The 24,350-nt window shown below is 37.2% G+C and overlaps 2 protein-coding genes across 6 annotated transcripts; both read left to right on the forward strand.

Moving 5' to 3' along the window:
• Positions 1-207: 207 nt before the first annotated feature.
• On the forward strand, positions 208-12,438 carry brd2a (bromodomain containing 2a). 3 transcript variants are annotated; one of them, XM_048202880.1, is made up of 12 exons: positions 208-853; positions 5,257-5,551; positions 5,699-5,836; positions 6,004-6,148; positions 6,775-6,974; positions 7,084-7,548; positions 7,637-7,765; positions 8,000-8,233; positions 8,369-8,631; positions 8,723-9,048; positions 10,609-10,737; positions 10,824-12,438. In XM_048202880.1, the coding sequence occupies exons 2-12, from the start codon at positions 5,279-5,281 to the stop codon at positions 10,952-10,954; spliced, it is 2,433 nt and encodes an 810-aa protein (XP_048058837.1). In that variant the 5' UTR covers positions 208-853; positions 5,257-5,278; the 3' UTR covers positions 10,955-12,438. The 3 variants fall into 3 exon arrangements, with proteins under 3 accessions (XP_048058837.1, XP_048058835.1, XP_048058836.1); XM_048202878.1 differs by lacking the exon at positions 208-853 and adding an exon at positions 870-2,370; XM_048202879.1 differs by lacking the exon at positions 208-853 and adding an exon at positions 871-2,370 and having other exon boundaries at positions 8,000-8,221.
• Positions 12,439-14,929: 2,491 nt separating this feature from the next.
• LOC125275697 (SLA class II histocompatibility antigen, DQ haplotype D beta chain-like) lies at positions 14,930-22,195 on the forward strand. Of its 3 annotated transcripts, none has more exons than XR_007186490.1 (6): positions 14,930-14,990; positions 15,214-15,418; positions 16,876-17,145; positions 17,299-17,593; positions 21,832-21,948; positions 22,044-22,195. XR_007186490.1 is itself a non-coding variant. In XM_048202881.1 (6 exons), exons 2-6 carry the CDS (start codon positions 15,259-15,261, stop codon positions 22,067-22,069), a joined length of 855 nt encoding a protein of 284 aa, XP_048058838.1. In that variant the 5' UTR covers positions 14,930-14,990; positions 15,214-15,258; the 3' UTR covers positions 22,070-22,195. The 3 variants fall into 3 exon arrangements, 2 of the variants coding, with proteins under 2 accessions (XP_048058838.1, XP_048058839.1); XM_048202881.1 differs by having other exon boundaries at positions 17,299-17,580; XM_048202882.1 differs by having other exon boundaries at positions 15,327-15,418; positions 17,299-17,580.
• Positions 22,196-24,350: the final 2,155 nt, after the last annotated feature.

Here is a 24,350-nt window from a genome sequence, read left to right on the forward strand (position 1 = left end):
CAATGCATTATCACTTGCTTACTAGATTTAAATGTTTTTTTCAGTGTTCACCTTTGTTAAAACCTTATAAAGATGCACTTAATATGTGTCCACAAACTTATTTCAATTTCAATGTAGCTATATTTCGTAATCAGTCAAAATAATTAGTCACAGAACAAGTTTCCAATTTTAGCAGGTTTCGGGGGGAAGGGAGTCAGATGAAACTGCACATGCGCAGAGAGGATTACATTCAACGGAGATGAAAGCTATTGATTACATGGATTTCTCGTGCTCCTAATAAACTTTTTGCTCTGCGTTTACCTAAGTGAACTCTAGTATTCAGAGCATTTGGAAGGAATCTAAAGGAATCGGATTACGTTTTCCAAGAAGATAATCTCGGTGAAAAATAAGAAGGTTTAATTTTTGCGATGGCGCGATGGTTTGCCCGACACGTGATCTGCTCCATCCAATCATGGCGCAGCAACAATAGCAATATCTTCTTTGTTCTGGATTTATCATCGTAGCTGACTAATTACGCGTTTACATTTAATGGATTTTTAAAGATCGAGTATTTAATCGCTAGGGAATGCTCTCTGTGTGCTGTGTATTTAAAAAAGGAGACGTGTTTTATGGAATTCCCGCTTAAAACCAGTTTCAGCCACGCGATCAGTTGTGTGGGTGATCACATGACTCTCCCTGCCCCCACTTCGATCCAATGAATGGGGAAGAAGAAGTCGGACATGTTTGAGGGAAATGTGTTGAATAAAGAAACGTGGCTGAAGACAAGAAGAAAATCAGGATTTTTACCAACAATGAGGAATTCGACATATTTTGTTTTTCCTTTTTATTTTCAATTCACTTAATCTGGATAGAGGTATATGTTAAAGAGATTTAACAGTTAGATTTATTTTTAAAAAAAAAATCTGTTGTAAAACATTAATAATTTAAATTAAGCGTTTTAATTTAAATAATTTATAGATGACTTATAATTTGACCGGTTTAGTGTTGTATTTTTGTTTTCCACTATCTATGACATTGTTTCAAATCTGTAACCTTGGTAGTGGGGGATGGGCGGCAGTATATTTTTCTAAAAATCTGTTCTCCTAAACCGTTTTAATTTGAGGATCGTTTTAAAATCCACTTTGTTGTACCAGGTCATTTAGTCTTATGCGTCTAACAATTGTTAATGGCTTATGGAAAGAGAATCTTTAAATGAATGTAGTTAAAGTGTAGTTTACTCGGCTGATTTTAAAACAGCCGACAATATTGTTAAACAACGATGGATTTTGATCAAAACGGCTAGGTAATCAAACGTATTTTAAGTTTTATAGATGATTTTGGCTGTGGTAGGTGTAGAGCTCGACGTCGGCCTAAACGCATTAGTTCTTTTCATAGGCTATTTGTGTAAATTTTCGACGTAATTCTAATATTTAAGTTATTTCTGGTTATTTTAGTGTGTTTTATATATATTTTTGGTCATTTAATCGAGTTTAACCACTGCGTGTCGTCGTTGGAAGGACTAAAGTTGCTGCGTCATTTCATGGAGGACACTCCTTGTAGGCCATGTTGAATCGACACGGAGAAGGACATCGCCTTTTGTCAGCTTTAGTGTGTTAGTTTTTTTTTTACATTGCGTTCATGGGGCGATTATACAATATTGTTTTTGGGTTTTAGGCGTGTGGTTGTTTTTTTCCCCCGTTTAATTTTAGGAACGTATCACGTGGTTGCTTTAGACTTTTGAGTTTAGGTATTTTTTGGGGTTTTCCTCTTCTCACATGCAGTAGATCAGGAACAGACTGAAAGGCGAGGTGATCTTTACGTGTGTGTGCCGCATTTGTCTGTTACGCGTGACTAATCGGGTGAGCCAATGGCGTGTTTCCAACCTGCCCTGGGTGAACGCGCCTTAGTTTTGGGGAACCAATCAGCGAAGTCCTTTGACGTAACACTCAACTCTTGAGAAACGCAATATTTCTGGAAATGTTAGCGCAGCCATAAGTGTTGTAAACTATGCGCGAAAATGTTTCGCTGTATGTTGGTTATAGTGGCGGTGTTGCCTAGACAAGTGTGTTTTTGCGAAATAATATGATTTAAACCCTCAAATCGTGCTCCGGGGGATGTGCGGGCGGGGCCTATTTGACGGACAGATCGAATGGCCAATAGAATGCGCGTAGGTGTGTACGAATGGCGTGACATCAGCCAATGGAGCCGTCGATGGGTTTATAAAAAGTCGGGCGGAGCCTCAACTTCGCCATTTCATTGTAGCGCTGAGCTGGAGGATAGAGGAAGTCAGAAAAACAAGGCCGCGAAACTCGGATACTCGAACGAAACCGGTTTAAAAACAGAATCCGGATCCATCCCGATGGAGACGGCCATTAGCCCGCCCTTTGACAGGTACCGGTTGGAGTAAATGACATTGCACTTGTTCTGTGAACGAAAATGTTGTTTGGAATATTGTCATAATTCGGCATCTTTCGGAATTTATTTTAATCACTTTCGTCCTGTCGCAATAACTTCAAGTGAAAAACCGGAATAATAAGACTGCATTGACTCACTTTCTAATGGCAGTGGTGTTGAAACGACTATTATTTTTACAACGTCTCTTCGCCACTAGTCTTCAAGTTTTAAAGTCTTGATTTTAACGAGCAGCTGCCCGCCTTTAGTGCGCAGGCGCGCTTTCGTTCCCTGAGACGGCAGTTTGTTTATTGACACATTTGTCGGTGTTCAGACTGTCAAGATTCAGTGATACAACCGCTTTTTAAATCTAAGATTGTTTGAATTGCATAAATGATTGTATGTCGTTAAACATGCAGTGGTAGGATGCGAACGTGAAATTAGCAGGGTAAGCTAATGCTAGCAGCTAACGTTACCAGCTAACGTCTTTTTATTGGTCATACAGGTTGCGGACACGGTACTAAAATGTGTTATATATTTGTTTTGGGTGGTTATTTAGACTTGGAACTGTGTGCTGAATTTTAGATTTACTGAATCTAGCATGTTTCATGGATCATTTCTTCCGCGAGTGTGTTACAGTGACCATGTGGTGGTGAATTTGATCGGTAGATTGCATACAATACTGTCTGGCGTAATGGAAAGGCATGTTATGATCGATAATGTTTCAGTGGGGTATATTTATATTTCTGTATCATGTAGAGATTTAGGTCACACGCGACGCCTTGACTCGGAAAACGAATATTTATTTATCAGGTGTTTGTAAGTTGTTTTGCCTCATATTATTTGAAGCTTACTTTGAGGATCGTATGTTAACCATTTTTCTTTCTTTCTTTTTTTTCACGGTTTAGTCATTCTGAAACTCATCTTAAGTTGCGTTTCCGCCTCACACCACGTGGACTTTTGTCAACATTTAACACGCGCGGAGGGCCGCGGCTCTGTGCTTGTTTGATCCCCCCTCGGCTTCTTTTGGTGGCTGGTGTCATTGATTTGTGAAATGTAATGGCACAGCACTGAATAATTTGTGGAGTTGTTTCGCTTTTGGTTGCTTAGCAACGCGAGTATCTAAATGAGCCGCATGAAGCCCGCCGCCTGCCCCCTCCCAACCAGCATGCAGTATATTTGACTGATAATAACAATAAATAATAATTAGACGTATTATTTGTTTTTTGTTTTTCCAAACATTGTTTGTAATCCAACATTTTACTTGGACTGAAAATAAAACGTTTTCAATGTCAACTGTTTGTGATTTTTGTATCATTGTATAGCAATGTTTATATTGTACTTAATTCAAACCTTAAATTATCCAACTTTAAGTTGTTTAATATGTTTTATCAGTTTGACTAAATATTTATAAAGTTGCAAGTGTATTGAATTATTGTGTGATGCATTTATCCAAAGTTATTTCTTTAGAAGCAGCCTGTCTGCTTTCTATTTTCTTCAGTTTGTTAAATTACATTGAGTCCATACTGGGGCAAGTATTCAAACCTTCACTTACAGAACCTGGCTGGAAGGCATTGAGAGCATCGTTCTGCAGAAAGAGTAAACACCCATCTTAACTATTTTGTAGTCTGTAGTTTTGTTTCATATATTAAAATCACGGAAAGACTGCAATGTTTTTACAAATATTGCATCATGTGTTATCTGAGCAGTCCCAATAAATGAATCCCAAGAGGTGCACATGTAAAAACTTGTGATGCAAGTATTGGGTGCTGTCAACTTGATCATTTTAAAGCGTTTAACAGGCCTCAGAAGGTAAGTCTCGTGGAGGAAATTAGATTATTTAAACTGTCAGGTTATATAAAGCCCATGTATTTTATTTTATAAAATTAGTGAGGATAGTGCAGTTTTACATAAGCAGTTTGTGGGCTTAAAGGCATTTAAATGCCCTTTAGGATTACATTCCTGTATATAAGTCATGATAAGTCATACTTGTTTGTTTTTTAAAAACTCAATTTTAATGACAGCATAAATTTATAGAAACCGCATTATAATGATAAAGTCCATAATGATGTCTGAGGTATTAAATATACATAAAATCAAGTTTAAATGTGTTAATACAGACGTAGGCAGATTTTCCACACTCTCTTTGAGAGTTGTTATAATTACTTGCTCTTTAATAATAAAACATTTGTTTAGGGTGAATCATTAGTAATATAGGGCCAACGTGAATAATTGATTTGTTCTTCAAAATGTTTGTTTTGAAAGCTGCACACTCATTGGCTAATTCCTCAGATGAACACAAACATGACCCGATCTGGGTTAAGTCTATTTAAGGTCACGCCCCCAGTTTCCAGTTGGACTCTGGCGTATGGTTTCGGAATGAGTCGAAGCATAACTCGCACATGACTGGACAGATAAACTGCTGGAGGGGCAGTTGTGTTTTCATGCTCGGTGCCCATAAGCGAAACGGACAATTAGTCAGAGTTTGAGTCATGACAAGTGTACTGTGATTATGTTGACGCGTCATATTTCATTTCATTAAATCACAAAGTTGTTCGTCGTTCTGTCTCTACAGTTATAATTTGTCTGGGTATGAAACAATAATCCAATATTTGATACTATATTGGCCGGTTTCACAGACAAGGCTAATCCTAAAATGCATGTTTGAGCTTTTAACTGAAAGCAACTTGCACTCAGTGCCATTTTTTTTTTTGTCTCAAGATGCACATCAGTAATGTTTTTTTTCTAAAGCATGTTTATAAAAGTTGCCCTAATTTAACCAAGGCCTACTTTGGGCTTAATCTAAGCCCTGTCTGTGAAACCAAGACAAAATGTTCTCATCTGGCTCTTCTCTACATGACCCCCTCATCTCCCTGTTCTCCACAGCTCTTTGGGCGGGGGCGACGGCATGCAGGGGCTCACGATGATGGAGCAGACCATCTCCGGACCCGGCAAGCGCATCCGCAAGCCGTCGCTGCTGTACGAAGGTTTTGAAGGACCTGCTCTGCCCCAGGTTCCCCAATCCGGACCCCCTCAACCCCCTGTACGGGACCCCACTCGACAGGGCCGCATGACCAACCAACTGCAGTTCCTCCAGAAGGCTTTACAGAAGACGCTGTGGAGGCATCACTTCGCCTGGCCTTTCCATGAGCCGGTGGATGCTGCCAAGCTCAACCTCCCTGTAAGTTTGTTCTTGCTCCAGATTGGACTGATTGGGGGATGTTTCTCAGACCATAAGACCTGTTAATAAATATTTAACAAGATGTCATGCTATACCAGAAGTAATGAGTCTAAACACAAGAGTTTGCTCATCTCTTCTCTCACGCAGGATTATTATAACATCATTAAGCAGCCCATGGACATGGGGACCATCAAGAAAAGACTGGAGAACAATTATTACCGCAGTGCCAGCGAGTGCATGCAGGATTTCAACACCATGTTCACCAACTGCTACATCTACAACAAGGTCAGTCAGTCAGTCTTCTATTAGTGCTCAGCTTTGTTTTTTCAGTTATTTTGTTGTTCCATCGAGTGGCTCAGGTCTTCAACCCAGCCTGTTATGGTGCAATTACATGCATCAGTAGAATTGTCTAGAGACTGCCATGTGATCTAATAGTCGTCTGTTTATTATAGCCAACAGATGACATTGTCCTGATGGCCCAGTCTCTGGAGAAGGCTTTCCTGCAGAAGGTTGCACAGATGCCCCAAGAGGAAGAAGAGATTCCCGCACCTGTCCCTAGGGGCAAACCGGGCAAACTTAAAAAAGGCCACAAATCAAGTAAGAACAGGGTGGGGAAAAAATAGATGACTCTGATTAAACTGAGTTGACAGGAATTCATGGTCATATCTTTATATTTACCTGGATATTTATGCATAAATATTTAAAATATAAAATTACATATCACCAAAATGTATGATATATACATTACATTTTTAAATATTTGTTTAATCACTGATACTAATACTGGTTCTGACGTCTCTACGAAATTGATGTTTTTTTTACAGTATAGAATTTTTTTTTAACATTACAATTTTAAAAAAAACATTACAATGTAAAAAAACATTTTTTTTTTACAATTTCAATGTTTATTAGGCTTTAAGAAATAACTTTGTACTAACTTATTAAATCTTCACATAAACCCATTATAATATCATATTATGTAATGCTAGCCATTAATAATGAAATAAATATTATAAAATAAATTTTATATATTGGTGTGTGTTCCTAGTGATACTCATTTCTACAATATTTCATCTACTAGAAACTGCTCTTATTAAATTATTTTTAAAAATCCTTATTGATTAATTACAGACAATTTGTGTGAAATTCAATTGGTGCTGCTGTTTATTGGCTGTTTGTCTGCCTTTGTGCTTATGCATTTCTTTTTTCTGTCTCACTTTTAGTTTCAGGTGGATTCACGACAGCTCATCAGGTCCCTGCTATATCTTCTGTATCCCAGTCGGCCTACTCCCCTCCCACTCCAGACACCCCAGACTCGGTCCTGTCCACCCCACCGCAGATGCTTATAACCAAGACTTTGCCTCCCACTTCACATAGCACCCCTGCGCTGCTGGGCCTGCCACCTACCCAACCTACTGCAAAGGTAAGACCTCTTATTAAAAAAAAAAAATGATGCAGCATAAGCTATTTGAAATGCTTTTTTTGCATTTTAGATGCAATTTAGCTAATTGTTCTTTCTATCTTTTCAATAGAAAAAGGGCGTCAAGCGTAAGGCAGACACGACCACCCCCACCACCACGGGCATGCCTCTCACTATGGGTGTAGGTGGCATGGGTCTCGGCTTGGGTGGCGGTGACTCCCCGCTCACCATCTCTGCTTATAGTGCAGACCCCAAACAGGGTCTGTCCCTTGGCCTGAACCTAGGTCTTGGTGGAGGCCTGGTTGGAGACAAAGTTCCGGCGAGACGAGGTGGCAGTGGCAGGCCCATCAAGCCACCACGGAAAGACTTGCCAGACTCCCAGAACCAACATCAGCCAGTGCGGCGTGGGAGGCTGAGCCAGCAGCTACGATACTGCAGCACGATTCTCAAGGAGCTGCTGTCGAAGAAGCACACAGCCTACGCCTGGCCCTTCTACAAGCCGGTGGATGTTTCCTTACTGGGACTGCACGACTATCACGACATTATCAAGTGTCCCATGGATCTAAGCACTATAAAGGTGCGCGTCGAAGAGTTTTAGATACATAACCATTTAAAAATGCCACCATGTGCTCAATCAGATCTTCATGTATTTCTCGATCTTGCAGAGGAAAATGGATCATCGGGAGTACCGGGATGCATTGCAGTTTGCCGCTGACATCAGGCTAATGTTTTCAAACTGTTACAAGTACAATCCCCCAGATCACGATGTGGTGTCCATGGCCCGAAAATTACAGGTATGGACACTTCACGATCATGATATATGTCTATCTTCTTTAAGACGAACACAATCGGAAATATATTTAAAAATATCCTGTCTCTACCAAGCTTTATAATGGTAGTGAATAGGGGGCGAAATTGTGATCACGATTTAAGTGAGATTAATCATGCCGCCCTACTTTTTCTTCCGTTTATACTGAAAGTAAGCACGTCAAAAGTTGGATATTAAAGGTTTCATCTCTCTATTTCAGGATGTCTTTGAGTTCCGCTTCGCCAAGATGCCTGACGAGCCCCTGGAGTCCCTCCCACCTGCGTCCCTGGGCGGCGGCCTGGGCGGTCACTCCTCCTCTTCCTCCTCCTCTTCCTCCTCGTCATCAGAGAGTGACGTGAGCAGCGAGAGCGAGAGCGAGAGCAGCCCGAGCTCCGACAGTGAGGAGGAGAGAGCGCATCGCCTGGCCCAGCTTCAGGAACAGGTGTGTACACAGGTAGCGACTGAACTTTTCCAACAAAGTTCGCTAAAACCGGCACTGTCAGATTTGACGTATTTGTACGTTTACTGAGAGCTGCAGTGGCCGTGGGTTTAGAAACACAGTGACACTCATTCACTCGCTTGTCTGCAGTTGAGGGCGGTGCACGAGCAGCTGGCTGCGCTGTCCTCTACGCCCATCGTCAAGCCCAAGAAGAAGAAAGAAAAGAAAGACAAGAAGAAAAAGAAGAAGCCGGAAAAACACAAGAGGAGCAGGAGCATGGTAGAGGATGAGGTTGTCATTCGGCCGCCAAAAACGCCAAAACTCTCCAAGACACCAAAGAGCAGGAGCAACAGCAAAGCAGCGACTTCCACTCAGGGCAAGAAGGGCTCCAGTAAGAAGAGCAACAAGAGCAAGTACGTCTCCACTTACTGATTTACACAGTAGCTAATTCATAAATCATCAACACAAATAAATGTATCTTATTCCTTCTCATGTTTCCCTTAGATCCTCAAAGAAATCTCAAGCTGCATCGTTTAACCCCCTACCCATGAGCCACGGTGGTCTTACGCCACACTATGACTCGGAGGAAGAGGAGGAGACCAGCCCCATGAGCTACGACGAGAAGCGGCAGCTCAGCCTGGACATCAACAGGCTGCCGGGCGAGAAACTGGGCCGCGTGGTCCACATCATCCAATCGCGAGAGCCCTCGCTGCGCGACACCAACCCAGAGGAGATCGAGATCGACTTTGAGACGCTCAAACCGTCTACGCTGCGGGAACTAGAGCGATACGTCATGATGTGTTTACGAAAGAAACCACGGAAACCTTATGGTAAGAGCACATTTCATTTAAATTAGATTTATATAGTGTAGCTGATTTATAAAAAAAGATATAAACTTCCTCTAAAAAAAGAATGTTTGTTCTTGGGCGGCTAATGGGAATCTGAAGCTAGACTTTAACCCATAATGCTTTGTGTAGCCCCACCTTTCCTGGTTTCAGCACGCTCCTTAGGTCGACAGTCATCTGCTCTTTACCCTTCTGTGAACAAACACAATGCAGTTCTTTCATTCCTCCACTAATGTAGAGTCATCTCCCATGTGACTCGTGTGTCAACATAGGTACAGTGTTGAATAATTACATGGCAAGATGAAACAAAAGAAACGAAAAATACATTTATTTGATCAAAATACAGTAAAAACAGTATTGTGAAATATTATTACAATTTAGGAGAACTATTTTTTTTATTTTTTTATTTGAATATATTTTAAGATGTAATTTATTTCTGTGATGCAAAGCTGAATTTTCAGCGTCATTACTCCAGTGTTCAGTGTCACATGATCCTTCAGAAATCATTTTAATTTGCTGATTTGCTGCTCAAGAAACATTTCTTATTATTATCAATGTTGAAAATAGTTGAGCTGCTTAGTTTTGTTTGTGGAAACTGATTCATTTTTTTTCAGGATGCTTTGAATAGAAAGTTCAAAAGAACAGCATTTATTTGAAAGAGAAATCTTATAAATATCTCTTAATTTTAAGACTATTATAAATGTCTTTACTGTAACTTTTGAAAAATTTAATGTGTCCTTATGGAATATTAATTATTAACTGTTCAAAAAAACAAATCTGTAGTGTGTATATATTATATTGGCATTACTCTCTAGATAGGAGTATATGCAGCCTTTTTATGTTTTATTTTTAATTATTATTTTATATAACTTAATGGTAGCAAATGAGACATGAATGAGACAGAACTGGGGAAATTATGCATTTGGCATAATACTGATATTGATCTGATACTGATTCTCTCAAAAAGACTGCCAAATTTAGTGGTTTAGATGATACACCTTGGTGTATGACTTATAAATATCCACCTGAATACTGGAAACGTTTGTTTTTTTTTCCCTACTCTTATTTACATTCATTGTATCTTTGATTTAACATTTAAGCCACTGGTACAGGTAGAGACACCCTTGACTGATTATTTCTAGATAAAACACTATAAATTACTTAATATTCGACAATATTGTTGATTTGATTGCACTTACACTATCAGATGAGAACTGAATTGAGCTGGATGATGAGGACATCACTGTTTTCTCCAGAGCTGCTTTATAGATTAATTGAAATCATTCCATAATTGATGATCTTTAGTTACAGTTATTGAACCAAACTAAATCAACACTGAACTAATTTCAACTGAATAATGACACTGTTGTCTTTCTAGAGCTGCTTCAGCAGAATTGAACTGTTTACATCATTGATCATTGTTTATCACTGTAAACAAATTTGTATTGTATGAAGTGCTATATAAATAAAAGTTACTTAACTTGACTTAAATACTTCAGAAGTTGCATAGGAAATTTGACCAAATGTGTGTTTTGTGTTTTCCAGTGGCAGTCAAAGGTGCTGCGGGTAAATCTCGTGAGGAGTTGGCTCTGGAGAAGAAGAGAGAGCTGGAGAGAAGACTACAGGACGTCAGCGGCCAGCTTAACTCCGGCAAGAAACCACAGAAAACCAAAGGTAGGGACTCTGAGGTGTTCACAGATTCAATCAGAATCAGGTTAATCAAGACAGATTAGATTAACATCTCTCTCTTGCTCTTTCAGTGGAGAAACCCACTGCGGTGGAACCCCATGCCATGGCGTCTCGTCTCAGCGCCAGCAGTTCCAGCTCAGACTCCTCCTCATCGTCATCCTCTTCCTCATCCTCTGACACCAGTGACTCAGACTCAGGCTGAACCAATCAAAAGAAACAGACAATAATTAAAACACGCACTCCATCCTAGAATAGAAACAACTAGTGAAAGAGAGAGAAATATGAATAAGGAAAAGCAGGCTTTCTCTTTAGATGTATAGAAGCAGTGTGAGGTCAAAGAGAATTCTGGGAAATGTTGGACGGAGAAGGAAGTGATGGAAAAGCAGACCGGGGCATCCTTGTCTAATTTGGGACTCATTTCCGTTAGGCCATCCTTCTTTACCTTGTGTATATATATGTACAAAGATATATAAATATCTATTTTTCTTTTATAAAGAAGAATTTTAAGCAATTCCCTGGTAGGGAAGAAAACAAAAATCTGACTTTTTCTTTTGTGAATCTTCTTTTGTGTTGCTTTTTTTTCTCTCCCTCTTTTCGTTTGACCTATTAGTTGTTTGTCCTAAAGAAAACAAAAGGCTTGGAGTGGAAACTACTGTCACTTTTGTTTGCATGAGCGAGTGCGTGATGTGTACGTGTGCCATTGAATCCAGTGGTTTTCCCGCCCACTCCGAGTAATTTACACACTTTGCACATACGTGGATGTGTGGCCGCTTGGTTGTGCATTTGAATGAAAAAACAAAGCTCCACCTATTCAAATGGCATCTGTACATCTTGAAGTTAGGAGAACATGAAATGACATCATCCATCTCTGTTCGATGGGCGGCATGTTGGCTTTAGTGGCGTCTTAAAACTTGAATCTGATCACCTCTCCATCCAGCCTGCTTTATTCCCCATGGTCAAATGAATGGGTTCAAATCTGCATTAAACGTACAGAATCGTGCTCTTAGAATTCAGCTGGGCTACATGAGCATTTGTTTTTCTGGATGCTTAAATTATTTTTCCGTTCGTGTGGTTTCGGTCAGGATTTCAAGAGCAGAACAGAGTCTTAGATGCACTATCAGAAGCTGCTTAATAAGGTGTTGATATGAGTACTGTTTTGTAAATCTTGGTTTTTGAGTTTTAGTCTGGTTTTGTTTGTTCTGTTTTAGTGTGTTAATTATTATTTGCCCAGAGAATTAATGCACAATTTTTGATTTTTTTGATTTTTTTTTAACAAAATGACCCTCACATTCAGAAATGAAATGCTTGGAAATATAGTTTCAATATCATAACACATGCAGTTACACAACAACAAAACAATTTAAAATTTGTATTTTTTCTTCAAAAATGTGTACATATGTAAGTTTCATGACCTCGCAGCTTGCATCTGTCATTATGACCTGATTTCTGTTTCCTGTGTTATTTTTTTCTTTTTTTTTCTTTGTTTACTTCTGTCTTCAGCTCTTCTGTTTAGTATTGTGGCTGGTTTTTTCCACAGCTCATTCTGTTTTTTTAAGAAAACAACAAAACATAACGAAATGAAACCTCACGCTATAAGCATCATCTCCACAGATGCTTCATGCGACCGTAGTTCTCATCTGAAAAATGACACATTAATAAAGAGGGTGAGATGTTCTTAAAACAAAATCTTGTGGCTGAGTGTTTCTTCAGGACCATGCTTTTTCATTATCATATTTCTATATGAACTTCAATGTAATATGTATTGCATCCAGGGATATTATAAACTTATTTAATGCAGCTAGTTGCCAAGGTGACATTTCTTATTTTCATCTAACTAATAACTAAGGCCCAGTTTCACAGACAGGGCTTAGATTAAGCCAGGATTAGGACATTTAAGTAGCTTTTTAAAATGTTCTTTAGCAAAACACATTACTGGTGTGCATCTTGAGACAAAACAATGGCACTGACATATTTTAAGATATGTCAGAGCAAGTTTCTTTCAGTTAAAACAGCTCAAACATACTAGCTTAAGCCTTGTCCGTGAAATCGGGGGGAAAACTATTACAAATAAAATGACCAAAACTTGAAAATTAAAATGGCTATTATAATAAAAACTAATTGAAAATATTAACGAAATGATAATAGTTTGTTAATGATATTAAAATAACTTTATTTATACATAACCTAAGCGGCATTAAACTATATGGCCCGGTTTCACAGTCAGGGCTTAGCCTAAGCCAGGATTAGGCCTTAGTTCAATTAGGATATTTAAGTTTTTTATAAACGTACACTAGAAAAACAACATTACTGGTGTGCATCTTGAGTCAAAACAGTGGCAGTGACATATTTTAAGATCTGTCAGTACAAGTTACTTTCAGTTGAAACAGCTCAAACACGCAATTTAGTCTAGGACTAACTTAAGCCTTGTCTGTGAAACCAGGGGGTATATCATATAAATTAATTATTAAAGTTATTTTTTACATTAATCTGTAAAAATGCATTGCACTCATCAGGATACTATCCTGAGCTACATCAGAAGGTGGCAGTAGTTGTTTTTTTATGTCGAATGTCTCTTGGAAGTTTAATAACACCTGTTAGCATTAACATCTGTTAGCATTAAAGGGATAGTTCACCCAAAAATGAAAATTTGATGTTTATCTGCTTACCCCCAGGGCATCCAAGATGTAGGTGACTTTGTTTCTTCAGTAGAACACAAATGATGATTTTTAACTCCAACCGCTGCCGTCTGTCAGTCAAATAATGCGAGTGGATGGGAACTTCTACTATAAGAGTAAATAAAACTTGCTTAGACAAGTCCAAATTAAACCCTGCGGCTCGTGACGACACATTGATGTCCTAAGACATGAAACGATCATTTTGTGTGAGAAACCGAACAGTATTTATATCATTTTTTACCTCTAATACACCACTATGTCCAACTGCGTTCAGCACTCGTTTAGTAAGGTCTGATCATGCTCTGACAGCGGCAGTGATGTCTAGCACTCATTTAAGTATACGCGCGAGACATCACTGCTGCTGCAGTTGGACATGGTGTTTTAAGGTGATGATACTCGGGGCAACTTTTTGAGCAATGTTGCCGGGCAGTGTTGCCGAGCAAAGTTGCTTGGGCACTTTCCCACTGAGAATGAGCAACAAATATATATCTGGATACGTTAGATCGGTCGTTGGCAATTTTTTGAGATCCTCCAATCACAATGTTAGCAGTCGATCACGTGACCGGTTCGGAGATTTCAGAAAAAATTAAAACAAGATGGCGGCCTCTCACCGGCAGTGGAGCGGAGAAAAGGAGTGTGAACTTTTATCTTTTTACGCTAGTAAGTTGTCATGCGTCAACCCAAAACAGGGAATTTACCTCATATATTGCTTAAAATACCAACAACTGTCCGAAAGTAATGTGTGTATGCTGTAATGAAGCTATTGAATGATTTCAGTTAAATACTAAAAAGACGGGATTTTTTTAACGTCTCCAGTAACGTAGGCTGTAGGGCGTTTGACATTTGAATAGCTTTTGATGCGATCGACGCGGGTTCGAATCCGCCTTTTGCCGAACTCGCTCTTCTCCCTTTTCCTGTCACAAATCAGATCGGAAAGGCATTTATTTTTAATAAAAATGAAGAAAATATTTGAAAAGTTGAAATAAAGTGCCTAACAAGTGTTTATAATAAAGTATTTATTGAGTTGGCAATAGATTTGCTCCTCTCTGATTAGTTGCTGCCAACTGTCCGTTGCCCTAATTAGTTGCCCTGTGTCTCATCAGGTTGCCCGTTGACGGCAACATTGCCCAGCAACATTGCTCAAAAAGTTGCCCCGTGTATCATCACCTTTAGAGGTAAAAAATGTTATAAATACTGTTCAGTTTATCATAAAAACCAATCGTTTCGTGTCTTAGGACATCAATGTGTCGTCACAAGCCACAGGGTTTAATTTGGACTTGTCTATGCAAGTTTTATTTACTCTTATAGTAGAAGTTCCCATCCACTCGCATTATTTGACTGACAGACGGCAACGGTTTGAGTTAAAAGTCATCATTTGTGTTCTACTGAAGAAACAAAGTCACCTACATCTTGGATGCGCTGGGGGTAAGCAGATAAACATAAAATTTTCATTTTTGGGTGAACTATCCCTTTAACATAGCATTCCTTTTCATCTATGGCAGACGCTTACTTAGCAGCACAAGCCCCGAATGTGGTGGAGTAACATTCCTGTAGTGTGCTGAGGTAAGTTTAGGAACAGTCAACATGAGTGTATGGATGGGATTTGACAGTTTATTGGGTTGTCGAACAGATATTGTTTTGTAATGTACTTGATTTAACCTGAATTCTCCTTAATATTTTGTAGATGATAATGGTGTGAACATAATATTTTAGAAGATCTTTAGCTTTCCTGTACACTGAAATGGTTTTGGATAAAGATAAAAAAGTTGAAGTAGTGTTTTTACAGGACTTGTGCACTGTTCCTGATCCTATGGGTAATTGATACTAAATTATGAGGAAGTATCCATGGTCAGTGAAGCGTATGAATGCTTTCATTATTCAAACACTCTCTTCGAACAGCACAGCTTCTGCACCGAAGAACACTGAGATGAGGACACTCAGACTCGGACTTGTCCTGGTGGGCTTTGCGTTTTGTTGTGTTTCATCTAAAGGTGAGTTTAATAACCTGAAATATCTGTTATATGAAGACAGGACTGACTTGTAAGGACCAGTCTCACCATTTTACGGTAACTACCTAATCACATGCTCAGAACAATTGTAGCTTCTGATTTGTGTAAATCTGAAAGGGTTAGTTCACCCAAAAATGAAGATTCTGTCATTAATTACTCACTCTCATGTTGTTCCAAACCCATAAGACCTTCGTTCATCAGTACACAAATTAAAATATTTCGAGAGCTTTCTGTTCCTCCATAGACTGCAATGTTATTACCACTTTCAAGGCCCAGAAAGGAAGTAAAGACACTGTTAAAATAGTCCATGTGACTACAGTGGTTCAACCTTAAAAGGTGCCCTAGACTCTGCATAGTTGAATAACAAGAGTTCAGTACATGGAAATGACATACAGTGAGTCTCAAACTCCATTGTTTCCTCCTTCTTATATAAATCTCATTTGTTTAAAAGACCTCCGAAGAACAGGCGAATCTCAACATAACATCGACTGTTACATAACAGTCGGGGTGTACGCCCCCAATATTTGCATATGCCATCCCATGTTCCCAACATTATGAAAGGCATTAGACAAGGGCAGAACGTCTGGATGTGCACAGCTGAAACAACAGACTAGGTAAGCAAGAAAGGACAATAGCAAAAAATGGCAGATGGAGCAATAATAACTGACATGATCCATGATAACATGATATTTTTTGTGATATTTGTAAACTGTCTTTCTAAATGTTTCGTTAGCATGTTGCTAATGTAGTTAAATGTGGTTAAAGTTACCATTGTTTCTTACTGTATTCACGGAGACAAGAGCCGTCGCTATTTTCATTTTTAAACACTTGCAGTCTGTATAATTCATAAACACAACTTCATTCTTTATAAATCTCTCCAACAGTGTAGCATTAGCCGTTAGCCACGGATTACAGCCTCAAATTCATTCAGAATCAAATGTAAACATTCAAATAAACACTGTACTTACGCGATTAGACATGCTGTATGACGAACACTTTGTAAAGATCCATTTTGAGGGTTATATTAGCTGTTTGAACTTTTTTTTATGTTGTTTAAGGCAAGCGCAAGCTCTTGGGGGCGTGGAGCACGAGATTTTAAGGGCCACACACCCTGAATCGGCTCATTTCTAATTATGCCCCAAAATAGGCAGTTAAAAAATTAATTTAAAAAAATCTATGGGGTATTTTGAGCTGAAACTTCACAGACACATTCAGGGGACACCTTAGACTTATATTACATCTTTTAAAAAAAAGTTCTAGGGCACCTTTAATGTTATGAAGGGACGAGAATACTGTTTGATCTTTCCAAGAACCTCAATGCAGCAAAATAAAATACCTCATTGTTGAATATGCACAGATTTCTGGATGTATTGAACCCTCAAGAATGTATCTTAACTGGCATATACTGACTCTCATTTGAATAACTTTGTTCCCTTCAGATGTTTACGTGTTCCAGGGCATTGACGAATGCGAGTATAGCAAAGAGGATTTGTCTGACATGGTCTACAGAGTGAAACTGGTCTTCAACCAGAAGCTTCTGTGCAGTTATGACTCAAGGCTGGGGAAATATATTGGTTATGATGAATATGGAATCAAGAACGCCGATCATTTCAACAGTCAGATTTGGAAGATGAAACAGCGCAAGGAAGAGCTGGAGACACTGTGCAGAGCTGATGCAAGATTTTATGTCAACAGCACATCGAGAAAGGGTAAACAGTGTGTTTTTCATCCTTCTTTTATCTTCTGCTTTTTCATTTGAACACAATAATGACATTTTAAGGAAATGAAAGCAATGAGTTGAGATAGTCTGAAGTGATCCAATAGGTCATATTTAGTGGATGAATCTTGTTGTCTTTCAACAGTGCCGCCCATTGTTACCGTACGCTCCACTGAGAAGGCTCATTATGGTCAGCTTACCACCTTGGTGTGCCGTGCATACAATTTTTACCCACAGGCCATTAATATGACCTGGCTAATGGACGGATTGGAGGTCACTGGTGACGTGATCTCTACTGAATTCATGGATAATGGTGACTGGAGCTACCAGATGCATTCATACCTGGATCTGGAGCTCCACAGAGGAGTCGCAGTGAGCTGCCGAGTGGAGCACAGCGGCCTGGAGAAACCTCTTGTTGTTCAGTGGGGTGAGTGAAGATGGTGAGCTGTATTAATAATTGTTTTCGATAACTGTTGGAATTTACCAGTGGTAGTTGGTGCTGATCACCAGCCGATCTATGAATAAAAATAAAGCACAATGACACAATCAATCAACTTCATGCAGAGAACTGACCATGGGTTATTAATGTTAAAGGCTTAGTTCACCCAAAAAATGAAAATTTTGTCTTTAATTACTCACCCTCATGTCGTTCCACATCCGTAAGTCCTTCGTTCATCTTCATATTAAGATTTTTTTAATGAAATCTGAGAGACGCATGTTCTGACGTGGAACCTGGAAGTGCTGAATGCAAACGGTGTAAGAGAATGACACAAAAGAGAAGAGATTGTTGAATAAAGTTGTTATTTTTGTTTTTGCACACAAAAAGTATTCTTGTCGCTTCATAACATTAAAGTTGAACCACTGTAGTCACATGGACTATTTTAACAATTTCTTTAGTACCTTTCTGGACCTTGAAAGTGGTGGTTAAAGGGTTTGTTCACCCTCATTTCGTTCCACATCCATAAGACCTTCGTTCATCTTCGGAACACAAATTAAGATATTTTTGATAAAATCTGATGGCTCAGTGAGGCCTCCATTGCCAGCAAGATAATTAAATTAACACTTTCAGATGCCCAGAAAGCTACTAAAGACTTATTTAAAACAGTTCATGTGACTACAGTGGTTCAACCTTAATGTAATGAAGCAACGAGAATACTTTTTGTGAAAAAACAAAACAAAATAACAACTGGTAACACTTTAGAATACTGATCCTTCATTAATGAATAACTACACAGGAACAAATGAGTAATGCATTATTAACACTCTAGTAACTACTATTAACTAACAATAAACTCTGATGAATGAATTAGTAAGTAATAGTGCTCAGTTGAAGGTGGTATTAGCTAATCAGTAACTACTGTTTTTTCATACCTACCAGAGAACTACTAAGAACTACATGTTTGTAATTAATGTGAATGATGCATAATGTATAATTAATTCTAAAGTGAAGTAACCCACTAGTAATGACTGAAGTATTACCAAATCCTTCAGAAGAAATTACTAATTATTTGGATCAGTATTCTAAAGTGAAAAACATGATAACTCTCTAGTAACTACTGGAGTCATTGTAAACTTTTGATGTTTTTGTAAAGTATTGGATAGTAATAACTCAAGAGTTACTATATAACTCTAAAGTAACTACTTCTTATTTGGATCAGTATTCTAAATTGAAGATCATGGTAACCCAATAGTAATTAATCAAGTGTTACCAAATATATCATAAGGAATTACTGTACAAAAACATACAAAAACATCAAAAGTTTACAATGACTCCAGTAGTTACTAGAGAGTTATCATGTTTTTCACTTTAGAATACTGATCCAAATAATTAGTAGTTCCTTCTTAAGGATTTAGTAATACTTCAGTCATTACTAGTGGGTTACCATGAACTTTACTCTAGAATTAATTATACATTATGCATCATTCATGTTAATTATGAACCTGTATAGTTCTTAGTAGTCGTCTGGTAGGTATGAAAAAACAGTAGTTACTGATTAGCTAATATTGAACTACCACCTTCAACTGAGCACTATTAATTACTAATTCATTAATCAGAGTTTATTGTTAGTTAATAGTAGTTACTAGAGTGTTAATAATGCATTATTCATTTGTTCCTGTGTAGTTATTCATTAATGAAGGATCAGTATTCTAAAGTGTTACCTAACAACTTTATTCATCAATATCTAGTGAAGGGCGTTTTCAAAACACTGCTTCATGAAGCTTCGAAGCTTTATGAATCTTTTGTTTTGAATCAGTGGTTCGGAGTGTGAAAGTCACATGATTTCAGTAAATGAGGCTTTGTTATGTCATGAGCGTTTTGAAATTTCAATGGTTCGTGTGACTTTGGCAGTTTGATTCACGCTCTGAACCACTGATTCGAAACAAAAGATTCATAAAGCTTCGAAGCTTCATGAAGCAGTGTTTTGAAAACGCCCTTCACTAGATATTGTTGAATAAAGTCGTTATTTTGTTTTTGTGCACAAAAAGTATTCTCGTTGCTTCGTAACATTAAGGTTGAACCACTGTAGTCACATGAACTGTTTTAAATATGTCTTTAGTAGCTTTCTGGGCATTGAAAGTGTTACTTATCTTGCTGTCAATGCAGGCCTCACTGAGCCATCGGATTTTATCAAAAATATCTTAATTTGTGTTCTAAAGATGAATGAAGGTCTTACGGGTGTGGAACGACATGAGGGTGGGTAATTAATGACAGAATTTTCATTTTTGGGTGAATTAACACTTTATCTAAAATTATTAAAAACACCTTTTTTATTGAAATGAAGCTAAAAATGAAATAAAATAAAATTTTCCATTTTTCCATTTAATATTTATAAGTTAAAAACACTAAAATTACACACTGGAATAAATAAATAACTAAAATTAAAACTGAAATATAAATAAAAATAAATTAAACCTATATAGTAATTTAAAAAAATGAGAAAAGCACATAACAAAATGACTAAAAATGAAACTAAAATTAAAACAAAAAGTTAAAAAATAAAAAAGCTATTTAAAATGATTGATAAAAACTATAATAGTACATATAAATAATGTTAAAATAACACTAAAACTGACGAGGCATTCTGTCCACGACCTACCAAATATGGTCTGGTCCAAATTTTCCAACACTTCCACTTTTACCTCTGCAAATACATGTTACTGCGTGATGTTTGTGTTGGTGAAGTTCTGGTTCTTCTGTTGAACTGATGTCATGTTGGAATTACTGTAGAAATTTCCCACAAGTACCCACTGAGCAAATTACGTCCAGAAGACGTCTTTTTGAGGTCTTGTCTCAGGTTGAAAAGACGTCCACTGAGGGGCCAGAATGAAAGTTTTTATGACGTCTTTTTTTGACGTCTTCTGGACATCCGATATAGACGAACACACAGAATCACCAAAGGAGAAAAATCACAATTTTTAAGCCACCATCGTGGAGATGAGTGTTTGCTTTAGTTGGGCTCTTGACCCTTAACATATTAATATTAGAGTTTGTTTGGGCTGTTAACTAAGTCATAACAGCCAGACAAGTAAAGAGAAATGATCAGGTGTTGGTTATGGTCTCACATAACCAGTATTTGACCTGAATCACTGAACTCATGAAGAGCCCAATCTATGAGTTAGATTTACATTATTGATTACAGCATCACTGTGATTCTACAGCAGAAGATCAGCTTTTACAATATGATTCAAATGATTTCAGAAAAGGTGTGATGAACAAAAAAAAGTATTCATTTTAGGCACACACAGACATCAAGAATCAGCCTGTGAATCTCAACAGTGGTGACCATCAAAAGGCATGTTGCAGTGCATTCTGGGAGCCACCAATCAAAATTCACCCATGGCTCCCATCATGCATTGCTGCATGAATAAATTATGAGCTTAATTGTCTTAGTAATTTCCTTTATTCTCATATTTTATTTTGTTCTGTTTATGTGACTTTTTAGTAGCTTGTTTTCTAATGTTCAGAGTTGATCTGTTGATCAGAATATGTTGCTTGTCACCGTCATTGAGATTCACAGGCTGATTCTTGATGTCTGTGTGTGCCTAAGAGAAAAAAAAATTTATCATGTGAAATCCTTTATATTATATTGATAAAGCTGATCTTGTGCTGTAGAATCACAGTTCTGCTGTAATCAATAACATAAATCTAACTCAGAGATTGGGCTCTTCATGAGTTCAGTGATTCAGATCAAATAATGATTATGTGAGTCCATAACCAACACCTGATCATTTCTCTTTACTTGTCTGGCTGTTATGACTTAGTTAACAGCCCAAACAAACTCTAATATTAATATGTTAAGGGTCAAGAGCCCAACTAAAGCAAACACTCATCTCCACGATGGTGGCTTAAAAATTGTGATTTTTCTCCTTTGGTGATTCTGCGTGTTCGTCTATATCGGATGTCCAGAAGACGTCAAAAAAAGACGTCATAAAAAATTTCATTCTGGCCCCTCAGTGGACGTCTTTTCAACCTGAGACAAGACCTCAAAAAGACGTCTTCTGGACGTAATTTGCTCAGTGGGTAAAGTCCACAATAAACATGCATTTCTTTGTTATGATGTTCTGATGGTTTTCTTGCATTGTTAGTTTATTGATTTGCATGTAAACTCTTAAAATAGAGTACTTACTTCTGTCACCTTCTGTTCGTTCTCTTTCTCTGGTCTTTTCTCATGCTCAGACTCGACCTCTCTCGATACCAGAATTGCAAAATTAGCTGTGGGTTGCTCTTTTTTCCTTTTTGGCCTTATTGTGGCTTTTTCTGCTGCATACATCTACTACAAAAGAAAGCACAGAGGTAAACGTCTACCACTACTGATGCTGAAATAATGATGTGATCATCCAGGATAGATGTAAAGGCAATATTTAAACACTTTTCTTGTCTTCCCCCAGGTTTTTCTTCTCTTCCCCTCTTTTGAGCATCTTTTTCATTCATTTTGTGATGTTAAGGGTTGAAAAATCAACTTTTACATAGATTTGTGTAAATGTTTGATTCCACGTTGTATATTATTGCTCATCTTAATAAAGAATATTTTTTTTAACGTACCTATGCATGATTGCCTCTGACTCATATTTGCATATCAAAGACCAATGCTCTAAACAAAACATATATAGACAGAAAAAAGAAAAAAACAAAACAAAATATAAACCTCAATGCTGCAACATCAAATAAGTTTATAAAATTGTGTCTGTAGAAACATGCATATCTTTAGGGATTCATTGATGTACAGTTTTATTTTTTTAATCATCTGGTGTTGAATGATATCATTTAGGGAAGAAAAGCTGCAGAAAGAAAACTTTCTGACTGCATTTACTCTAACAGCCACAAGGGACTGTGGTTAATTGTTCTGTTCATTTCCCCAAACGCACAGCGGAGGTTTAGATTTCAGAGCAGGTGCAGTGTGGAGCTTATTCACTGTCATTATCACTCCTGAACTCAGAAGCCCTTTTGTGTTAAAGCTCTTTATGTTTCCCTTAAGTATTTGACCTAAGAACAAACATTTTCAATCAACAAAAACTAAAGCTTTTTTTGTAGTTTACGCATTTTATAAAGAAAGCAAAATATGAAGAAAATTAGATGGCATAGGAATTATATTATGTTCAAAATAAATTATTATATACTTATTTATATATGTTGTACATAGTACAATATAAATTAATTTAATTAATAATATTGACATATGTATTTAATAAATAATATATATTTATATACAGTGCTCAGCATAAATGAGTACACCCCCTTTGAAAAGTAACATTTTAAACAATATCTCAATGAACCCAAAAACAATTTCCAAAATGTTGACAAGACTAAGTTTAATATAACATCTGTTTAACTTATAACATGAAAGTAAAGTTAATAATATAACTTTTGCTACAGTATTCTGACTGATAAGTAAAGCTTTGCTGATCTTCTTGAAGCCTTCACCTTTCTGGTGTAAAGAAGTTATTTTCTTTCTCAGGTCTTGTGACATTTTTCTTCCATGTGGTGCCATTGCTGACAGCATGAAATGGGTTTTAACACCCTTTTATAGTCAACTGTCTGCTGGACACCTGTGTAATGAATAATTAGACTCACCTGTGGTTGAATTCTTGTTAAATTAGACATTTGTGGTCTAAAATTTAGCTTTGCTCCAGAGACTTTCAGTGGGGTGTACTCATTTTTGCATCACCCTGATTTGAGTAAAACTGAAAATTTTGTTATCTAAGTTATATTATTAACCTTACTTTCATGTTATAAGTTAAACAGATGTTATATAAAACTTAGCCTTGTCAACATTTTGGAAATTGTTTTTGTGTTCATTGAGATATTGTTTAAAATATTACTTTTCAAAGGGGGTGTACTCATTTAAGCTGAGCACAAATTTATATATATATATATATATTTATATATATATATATATATATATATATATATATATATATATCCCTTATTTTTATGATCATTATCATTCTTATTCTTATATATAACAATAAAAATTATTAAATTATAAAATTAAAACTATAATTTATTTTAAATAAGTTTAAGATTTATTGAGGGACAATTTTATTGTTGACCACAACTGCTCTAGAATTAAATTTAATAATAATAAAAAAAAATGCTCGTGTATTCTTTTCACGATAAAACCACAGACCGTAAAATATAAAAACCAAGGGCGGCTTGTATTTTGAAGAGGAAAGCTGGTCATTTTTTTCTCCAGTTGGACACTTCTGCCCTCTTGTGGTCAGTTATGGTATTGAGCTTTTTTTATTTTTTTTTATTTTATTTTTTGGTAATAATCTATCTAATTAGCCCATTATCACTCCCTCTCTCCTAACTAGTAACTGCAATCTTTACACTCAAAAATGCTCCTTGTTCAGTTTACTTAAAACGAGTCAAAGCAATGCAATTCTCAATCATTTCGTAAAATCTAATTTCATTTCTTTCAGCTCTTTTAAATTTGTAAAATGAAAAATGTTTACTTTTGTTTGGGGACTATATGAATAACACTAACACTTACCTCGTGTAGTGTGCTGGACGATTTATTTATTTGAAATTGAGTAGCAACAACAACAGTAAAAGTAAATTATATTTATAAAATTGGCGGAGCTTAATGACGACAGAAGGTGTAAAATAATTTTAGTCTAATGATTTCCATGCGTGTATCCAGGTCATTTATACTCATGTGCTCCTACAGCTTGACCAGGGTGACCAGAGGTTTG

This window comes from Megalobrama amblycephala, linkage group LG9 (assembly GCF_018812025.1).
Source record: "Megalobrama amblycephala isolate DHTTF-2021 linkage group LG9, ASM1881202v1, whole genome shotgun sequence".
Taxonomy (NCBI): Eukaryota; Metazoa; Chordata; class Actinopteri; order Cypriniformes; family Xenocyprididae; genus Megalobrama; species Megalobrama amblycephala.